The sequence below is a fragment of the Mus caroli genome, chromosome X (genome assembly GCF_900094665.2).
Source record: "Mus caroli chromosome X, CAROLI_EIJ_v1.1, whole genome shotgun sequence".
NCBI lineage: Eukaryota > Metazoa > Chordata > Mammalia > Rodentia > Muridae > Mus > Mus caroli.
In genome coordinates, this window is record NC_034589.1 from 123737801 (window position 1) to 123747704 (window position 9904).

The 9904-nt window shown below is 40.8% G+C and overlaps 1 protein-coding gene across 1 annotated transcript in view; it reads right to left on the minus strand.

Moving 5' to 3' along the window:
* LOC110286383 (nuclear RNA export factor 2-like) overlaps positions 1 to 9904 on the minus strand; it is a 19275-nt gene that overhangs the window by 8131 nt on the left and 1240 nt on the right. Inside the window, exons 2-11 of the mRNA XM_021152753.1 lie at positions 8435 to 8529; positions 4076 to 4178; positions 3681 to 3834; positions 3223 to 3306; positions 2991 to 3095; positions 2793 to 2873; positions 2593 to 2662; positions 2352 to 2440; positions 2127 to 2234; positions 1846 to 1955 (exon numbers count right to left, since the gene is read on the minus strand). Of these exons, the coding sequence (XP_021008412.1) occupies positions 1846 to 1955; positions 2127 to 2234; positions 2352 to 2440; positions 2593 to 2662; positions 2793 to 2873; positions 2991 to 3095; positions 3223 to 3306; positions 3681 to 3834; positions 4076 to 4178; positions 8435 to 8529 (999 nt within the window). The remainder of the gene's footprint in view (positions 1 to 1845; positions 1956 to 2126; positions 2235 to 2351; positions 2441 to 2592; positions 2663 to 2792; positions 2874 to 2990; positions 3096 to 3222; positions 3307 to 3680; positions 3835 to 4075; positions 4179 to 8434; positions 8530 to 9904) is intronic.

A 9904-nucleotide genomic window follows, 5' to 3' on the forward strand; every position in this document is an offset into this window, starting at 1 on the left:
CAAAACATGTGAGTTGCAGTTCAAGTTTGGCTAGCTTTTATTTCTTTGGGGACTGTTTATTGCTCTCCTCCCTCTTCTCCCCCCTGAGTACATCCCACCCACACTGCACTGGCCACTTCTCCAGGGACAGAAGGAGCTACATTGGGAGCCTATGTATTCTTTGCCTGTATTCCTTTCCTCAGAGTACCCATAGAAGGATCTGCAGGGAGCAAGGTACTGGGTAGAAAGCCCAGGGCTTTGCCACCTTGTTAGGTTTCCAGGATTTTACAGGATTCTGGGACAGGGAATGAGGCAAGGCAGGCTGAGGACTCAAGAAACAGGAAGTTGGGGTTGTGGCAACAGAGATGGAGTTAAATAAAGTAAGGTAAGGGGGATATAAGGGAAACTTAAGAAGATAGAGGCAAAATAGAAGAGGAAACCACACCAAGAGAATGGGAGATGATCTGTCTGGCCTGGTGCTAGAGGTCAGGGGTTATGGTTAATAGAGGAATTAAAGGGCTCCTCTTCAGCAATCATTTTTCCCACCAGCCTCGAGCCAGTCCTGGGATGCAAAGTAAGGACTTTACAGTACTGGGTCCAGTAAATGTAGGCGCATGTTTTTCCTCTGCTGACCTCAGTCTTGAATAATGAGCCTTCTTAGGGGCAGAAGTTATTCCTCAGGAGAATATGTGAAAGGCAAGTGACCAAGCTCAAAACAGGATAAAGAGCTTGTGGCCATTCTTTGCGGTCACTTCACTCTCTCCTGTGCACCTGTGCCTACCTGAATGGAAGTCTTATTCTAGGAGTCAAGTAGCTTGTCTTAGGCTGTATGCTAGGTAGGACCCGGTGGTCCATCCCACAATCAGCCACCAAATGCAGTCACTATTGCATATATACCAGCAAGATTTTGCTGAAAGGACCCTGATATAGCTGTCTCTTGTGAGACTGTGCTGGGGCCTAGCAAACACAGAAGTGGATGCTCACAGTCATCTATTGGAGGGATCACAGGGCCCCCAATGGAGGAGCTAGAGAAAGTACCCAAGGAGCTGAAGGGGTCTGCAACCCTATAGGTAGAACAACATTATGAACTAACCAGTACCCCCCAGAACTCTTGTCTCTAGCTGCATATGTAGCAGAAGATGGCCTAGTCGGCCATCACTGGGAAGAGAGGCCCCTTGGTCTTGCAAACTTTATATGCACCAGTACAGGGGAACGCCAGGGCCAAGAAGTGGGAGTGGGTGGGTAGGGGAGTGGGGGGGAGGGTATGGGGGACTTTTGGGATAGCATTGGAAATGTAAATAAAGAAAATATCTAATAAAAAATAAAAATAAAAATAAAATAAACAAAAGAAAAAAGAATGCTAAACAGAATTTAAGAGGAAAAAAAAAAAGAGTAGCTCAAGCTATCAGTGGATAACGGTGCCTGTGGAGTTTTGATTTTGGACTTGACCTAAAGTAAAAGCACCCGAGTACTCAGTGAAAAACTGTCTAGACTAGGCTGGCCTATGGCATGCCTTTGAGGGCATTCCTTAATTGGGTTTATGTGGGAAGAGCCACCAAGAACATAGGTGGCACCATTTCATTTACTAGGCTTTGGACTGGGTGAACGAAATAGTGAGCCGAGCACTAGTATGCATCCATCAATTCACTGCCTTCGGCTTTTGACTGTGGATGTGATGTGAACAGTTGCTTCAAGTTCCTCCCACCTTAACTTCAAAGCAATGATGAACTGTAACCTGAACCTGCAGGCCAAATAACCTGTTTGTCTCATAAGTAGCTTTTGGCAGTTGATTTAATCACAGCAATGAGAAAGAAAAACCAAGATACTGACAATGAAGGGGAAAAGGACTTGGCAGCTATTGTGTACCTTATATACTCAGAATGATCTGAGAAGCAGTTGCAGAAGGGGTTCCCTTCCAGCCACAGCTCTTCCAGCTTCAGTTCTTTCACCTTCTCCAATTCCGTGAATGACTTCAGCTGATAAAGATGGGAAAGAATTGGTAAAGCTGTCTCAAGGCAAGAAACCTTGGGGTGAAGTAGTTGCAGCCTCCCCACCCCCAGGCTCTCTGCCTGCATCTTACCATCGCCCTGGTGTACACCACTACCCATGATCAGCCCAACTCACAGTGCTCCCTTCTCATTTCTCACTTTATTTCGGGAGAGGTTCAGAATCTTAACGTGAGGGGCCTTCTCTGTCATGTCAGACAGCCCATCCAGCTGGTACAGTTTGTTGTTTTTCAAGTTCAAGGACAACAGCTTTCAGAGAGGAAGAGGTCGAGATATGATTACTATTCTGGTGCCTTGGTGACATTTTCCCCTTCATCCCATGCCTTCTAACCCTCTACTTGAAATGTGCAGATTCTATGGCCTTACTTCAGGGAAATCACTTTGAATGATCTGTAGTGTGGCAACCATGCAGCTTCTTCGATTCAGCATCATGTCAATATCCTTGTCCATTAAGTCTTCAGAAAGTGGAACAAAAGGAAGTAGAAGGCTGTCAGGGTCCATTTGGACCAGCACTGGTACAGACATCCTTCCCAAGTTACTCTCCCTATGTTTTCCTCTTAGATACATCTACCCTCACAAGACCAAAAATTACTTTAGTCACCCATACCCTGGTCAAATCGGAACTTTTCGAGGTCCAGAGCTTTCTGGGAGGAGTCATACCGGTTCATCATAGATTCCTGCAGAGACAGAGGTGGACAGAATGGCTCAAAGGCTCTGGGGTTCATAGTGTCCTGAATGTCAGAGAGTGAGAGGAAAAGGAGGTGGGTCTGGGAAGTGGACACTCAGCATGTCTTGAGTCTACATTACCCTTATGTACTCCATTTGTTCTGATGTAAACTTGTTTTGCACAGAATAGGGCACAACAGAAGGACTGACAAAGATCGCTATCTGTAAGAAGGAGAGGAGGAGAAATACTATGATCTCAAATTTCAAAAGTGATGCTCAGTCCTTAGCCAATCACCACCCATTCCAGGACTAGGTAGAGAGAATGTTATTAGCACACACTTTTCTGTTTGTTTCATCACAAATCCTGTAGCTGACATCCTTCAATGCAGAGGCAGTCTTAGCATTCTGAACAAAGAACCGGGCCTGGGTTTTGTCATAGTGGAACTACAGGCAAAGAAAGGGAAAGAAAAAACAAATATGTTAGAACTCAGCAGCCAGCAGCCAGCTCCTGCTGAGCCAGACCTCTCTCCTCTGTTCCCTTGTGTTTCCCTGGCTTCTCCAGCCTTCTTACATCAACAGGGATGAAGGGCTCACTACAGAAGTTCTGGATTGACCTCATTAGCCATGTCTTCTCATACTTTCTTCCACTTGGAATCTACATTTGCAAATGAAGAATAGGAGAGATGAGAGACACCTTGGAATCAGAATGGAGAACAGACTTAACTACCAAGTAATCTTTCTTGGACACTCTACCTAGTGTTCTACCTAGCTTTAAAGAACTTCTAAAGGGACCGCTGACATGGTTCTTTGTTTTTGTGCTAAACACAGAGCTTCTAGCCTAGGGGCTCTCAACCTGGGGGCCGAACAATACTTTCATAGCGGTGGCATATCAGATATCCTGTCCTAGATTCATTCTTTCTCCAGGCAATAGCATTTCTTCAGGTGACTGATATGTTGTTATCAATACAATCTTCCTTCTTTTAGGAGCCATAATAGTCTAGCTAATGCAAACCTTGTTAGGATACTCACTGTGACTTTGTACCATTTCTCCTCAGGTCCATTTTCAGCATCCAGATCAGTTTCGCTCTCCTCAGTTTCTCTATCATCCCACACATTAAGAAAATATTGGTCATCATAACTGCATCTTTCTCTTCTTCTTTTCATTCCCATGGCATATGGAGCACTAGGAAAGAGAGAGAAGCAAAAATGGCTATAAATACTAAGAAATTATTTCATGCATTGTCCCCGCAGTAACACTATGGCTACAAATCTCTATTTACTCTTCAGTTTCCCAGTGAATGAAGACCAGAGAGAGTGAAAGAGATACACAGTCCTAGGGCTGCTACCTGCCAGTTGAGAGCTACTTGGACACTTACTGTGTTACTTTGGAGTGATCATGAAATTTTGAAGGTGGGAGCACATACCCAGAATGATCAAAATGATTGTTCCTTCTGTCAAATTGACTCCAGATATAATTCGCACCTCTCTTTCTTCCTTGAAAACCATCGTTATAATTCATTTTGTATTCTGAAATTAGGAACAATACAAGTTTGCAGATACATCACAATGTTTAGTATCATAGGAACAATTTCTCATCAACAGCAAGATGAAAATGTTTTCCCTTTGACTAAAAAAGCTCCACTACTTTCCACAATTTGCCCACCTTCCTCCAATGCCAGGTTCTGCATTAAGTAAAATTCAGGAACTAGGGCTGATTATTCTTTTTTTCTTTTAGGAGTCAGTTTGATCTGGAAAGGGCCCCTATAATCTCAATGCCTAGAATGCTAAGGCAGCAGTATGTTGAGCTGAGACCATCAAAGACTGATTTGTTCTACTCTTAAGGAAAACAAATACTTTGGTAGGCAGAGGAAGACGACAACTTTGAGTAATCTTACAGTGATAATTCACAATACACACTGAGTTGAACAAATGTCAAGGCACAAAACTACCAGAAAAGATATTTAATCATGTGAGATACCATAGTGCCTGCTTTTAGTTTAAAAACACAAAAAGATGCACTAAAAAATAAAAGAATTATCTGTAACTGCTCTCCCCCAAGTCCAAGGAGCCCCACAGAAAAAAAAAAGAGAGGCCTCCTGACTGATCAAAGATAAGTATGCCCAGCTCTTATAAATGAAATGCAATATCAAGCCAACTAACTTAGAATCTATTGTTGGTCAATGACCATAACATTTCTTATGAAGCTAAGACTTCCATACTGAGGTATAAGAATAGTATTGTACCATAAAGTAAAAAGATCGCCTCAACTATCTGTTCTACAACATCCACTGGCATGATGGGGAGCAGAAACTGACCTACTGGAAACATGACAGGAAAGCTTGCTTAGGGTTTTATGTAAGGGCCAGTCCCAGCATGGCAGAACCAAGTTGACCATGTAAAGATGCTAGAGTTTGTAAAAGAAGCCACCCCACCCAGCTGTTTGCAATTACAATTCCTGTTTAATGTCCAGCCCTGCAGCAGCAGAGTGCTTGAATGGCCTGTCTTCCCAACCACCTCTAGTTCCTGTGGACTACACTGAACCTCAAAAAGCTTTGCTCCTTCTTTTCATCCTTTTGTGTCAGTGGCAGACCCTTAGAAACACTGCCTGGGACCTCCAGTGGCCATAATGGCATGGACGCATGTAGGTGACTCACACTATCCTTCCTTTCCTCCATTATGATTTCTCCATTCTCACCCTCAGCCCAGTAACAGCTTGGTTACAGTTGTGCCTCCACCTACTTCAATTCCACTGACTAGAGACCCCCACTCTTGGTTTAGACCAAGGGTTCCCCTAACACTTTTATCCCTGCCTCTCCAGATAATTCTTTGCCTTCCCATAACCCACTTGAAGGATCCTCTCTTCCCACTACAGCTCCAATTCCCTGTGGGCTCCACCACTACATATGAACAGGATTCCATTACTTTCCTAAAGCATCTCTCAGCACCTTTTCTTTTTCCTAGTTCACCTTAATCTCTCTCTGTCACTCGCCAACCTGCACAAGACCCCCTTACAAGGCAACCTACAGCTACCAATAAAATTAGAGATGGAAATTGGCACATCACAGCAAGAAAATCCAGAGAAATATTTAAAGGACATATTTTAAAAATCAGTACTCCAACAAACTAGAAAATCTAAAAGAAATGGATAAATTTCTCCACATATACAACTTACCAAAGTTATATCAAGTTCAGATATGAAACTTAAACAAACTCCATGTTCTTCAGTGAAATAGAACAAAAATTAAAATTCTCACAACCCCTCCTCCCACAAAGAAAAAAAAAAACAAAACAGCTCAAGGACTGAAGGATTCATCACAGATTTCAACCAGACCTTCAAGGAGGACTTAAAGCTAACACTCCTCAAATCATTCCGAAAACAGAAGCAGAAGGAACACTGCCTAATTCTTTTCACAAGACACAATTATGCCAATACCCAAATCACACAAAGATTAAAAAGGAAAGTAAACTGTAGATCAATTTCCCTTATGAATATAGAAGAAAAAAGGTCTCAATAAAATACTTGCAAAAAGATCATCCACCATGATTCAGGGATTGTTCAACACATGTAAAGATAAATGCAATCTACCACATCAAACAGGCTGAAAAGCAAGAACCACAGGATCATCTCATTAGATGTAGAAAGGCCCAACACCCCTGCATGATAAAAGTCCTGGACAGACTAGGGGTAGAAGAGACACACCTAAACATAAAAAGGGTGATTTACAGCAAGCCCATAGCCAATGTCAATACACTGACTCAACACAATCCACATCAAAATTTAAACACAACCTTCACAGAAACTGAAAGAACAGTTTTGAGCTTCACATGGAAACATAAATACCCAGGATAGCTAAAACACTTCTGAACTTATGGCGTCATCACCATCACCAAAACTGTACTACAGACCTATAGCAATAAAAACAGCAAGGTATTGGCATAAAAACAGACAATGTTGATCAATCGAATTGATCTGAAGACTCAGACATAAGTCCACAAACCTATGGACACCTGACTTTTGAAAAATTAACCAGAAATGCACACTGGAAAAAAGATAGCATCTCTAAGAAAAGGTGCTGGTCAAATCGGATGGTTCTGTGTAAAAGAATGCCAACAGATCCATACTCATCACTCAACAATATTCAGCCCTAAATGGATCAAGTACCTCAACATAAGGCCAGATATCCTGAATCTTATAGAGGAGAGAGGAGAGAGCCCCCCACCCCCTCAGTTGGTAGGGGATGCGAACAAAAAAGTGTCATCCCAAAGCATTATTTTGACATAAGTTTTAAAAGCTTTTACAGTGGTCTGTTTTATTTGTCTAGCATCTAATTTTGTTTACTTGTTTTTCTTTATCATATGTTCAGTCAATGTTTTCTTATCCTTTTACTGATATTTTCTCTTCTCTCTTTCTCCTTCTTTTCTTTCTTTCTTTCTTTCTTTCTTTCTTTCTTTCTTTCTTTCTCTCTCTCTCTCTTTCCTTCTTTCTTTCCTTCCTTCCTTCCTTCCTTCCTTCCTTCCTTCCTTCCTTCCTTCCTCCCTTCTTTCTTTTTTTCTCTTTTTAACCCAGCTTCTCTTATAGTCTTCCAATTTCCCTTAACTCAAATGAAAGCAGAAGAGATAGCCATGCTAACAGATATATAAAGCACAACACACAAGAAACATGAAAAAGCAAGGGAACATCATTACTCAAAAAGATCATATTTCTTGACTTACTGATTTAAAGGCTACTGAAATGATAGTGCTGGAAAGTTTTAGGAAAGCTGCCAAGGAGAAAAGCAATTAATAGTCCTATCCAGTTGTAATGCCCAAGAACTGTACCAACGAGCAGCATGGCTATCCTTAAAGATGCAATAGTAACACTTATACTTGGCGGTAAACATCAAGTTGTCTAATTGAACTTAAGGGCTGCTCAGACAGAGACCATTCCAGAAAGCCAGAACTGGTCAAAATACAGCCGAGAAAACAACTGACTGTAGGGAAGCTAGTCCTAGCTGATACACCTGAAACACAATTCCTATACTTTTCGGCTCAGAGAACATTTCAGAAGAGGGAACAGAAAGATTGGAAAAACCGGGGGCTCACTAAGTCTGCTGCACAATTGTGATTTCTAGATATGGCAGGGAGGCCACACCTGTGATATCTCAAAAATCTCAGGTCTATTGAAAAAAAAAAAAAGACATGAACCGTGACATCATCAGCTGACAGGATAAGAAGCATGGGGAAATTTCATGGGACTATACTCCTAGATGAAGAGCTATAGTAAATTAAAGACTGCCTAGAAAGGAGGAATTAGTCTTCACTAAGGATGAGCCCCCTAAATGGTCATGCACTACCAAATGCTCAGCTTCAATAAGCATATACAGGCATGTATCAGTAAACAGACTTAGTGAGTGGTCAGATACTTATATGCATTTATACAACATTAATTTTAGAAAACTGGATATGAGAGGGAGGAGAAGGACATGGGTAGCGTTGGATGGAGAGGACAGAAGGAGAAATTATGGAATTATATCTTTATCAAATGAAACAAATATAATAAACAAGACATTGCTAATAGTACTTTGATCATATGATAAAATTTTAATTAAAAATAACTGTTTTCTGTTGATTTAATGAATTTTTAGCTGAAAGAATAAGACCAAGTAAAATGAAATTTAATGTTTTTGAAAACCACTATACTGTATCAACAACACTAAATACACATACATTTGAGGAAATACTCCTTTATCACATTCTATATTACTAACAATTTATAAATTGTTATAATAGGAATATACTTTTACCTGAATGATAGAATCTCTCAGATCTCTTGTATGGTAAGACATATCGTTGTTTATATGTCTCAGAATTAGTGTTCTTCTGAACAAACGTGGAAGACCTGAGAAAAGAGCACAATGAAACTGATTTATTTAAGCTGCATACTAATAAAATAGCACACACTAAATATTTTATATGCTTTATACAATATTCATTTCTTATTTTATATTTTAGACAGGTTCTCTCACTATTTAACCCTGGTTGGCATGGAATTCACTATATGCACCAGCCTCATCTTAAATTGCCAACAACACTCTTGGTTGAAATTACAGGCACGAGCCATCAACCACATCCAACCTCAATCCATTTAACTAGTTCGAATCCCCGTGACACTATCGCTATGATTCATCTACTCAGTCACTACTATTCTAAATCATCTCACTTATAATTTTATTTAGTATACTTAAAAATTATACCATTTATACATAAAGTTATGAGAATATATTAAAGAGGGAATGAAATAAGTGGTGGCTAGAAAATTGGGGGAAGCACAAAGAGTGTAAAATAGTTGGATTTCCCCAATTTAACGAGATTGCTCCATAGACACTTTGAAAACCAACTGAATTTTAACTAAATATTCAGAAATAAACTCTACATGGTGTAAATAAGTTTACCCCATGGCTACATTCACATTTCCAATGCTTTTCAATGTCTCCCTTCCTCTTCTCTTTTAAATGATTTTTTAAAAAGGCAGAAAATAAGATCGTGTCCATAGGAACTATATTTAATAAGCTGAGCACTTTGGAGACAGGGGCAGGCAAATAGATCCCTGGGATTTTGAGGCCAGCCTGGTTTACAGAGATAGATCGAGGGGTAGTCAGGCTACACTAAAAAACTTTGATCAAAAACCCAAAATAAACCCTAACAAAGATGAGCAAAATAAGCCAAAGTCAGAAAGACAAATAGAGCATTTTCTTTTAATCAAAATATACATTAAAACACACGCATGCGTATATGCATGCACACAAATGAAAGGAATGCAGAGAAACTGAGGGAAGAGGACTAAAAGGAGGAGAAAAAGAAAAGATAACAGGGGCACGATGATTTTCGCGTGTTTTCTCTTACAAGTCAAGGCAGGGACCAGAAGAAGGGACTAAAGTGGGGACACGAGAAAGTAATCAGGAGTTAATAAAAATGTCCTAAGAGGAACCCTAAATTTTTAAGGTTAATTTTTAAAACTCAAAAGCTAAGCAGACAATAAACCAAAGGGCAATAAGGAAAAGATGAGGTTTCAGCTAGGAAGACATTGCCCTGATGACTCAAGCCCTTGAGAAAACTGTTAAAGTTTGAAATTCAGCTTGCCTTCGGCTGCTTTCTGGGCCAAGGCTTCCTGGCAGGACCTCCGCTCCGCTCCGCCCCGCCCCGCCTATGACGACGCTTCACATCCCTAGCCCTGGACTTTCTGGAAGCCAGCAGCCACGTGCGGGGGGGGGGGG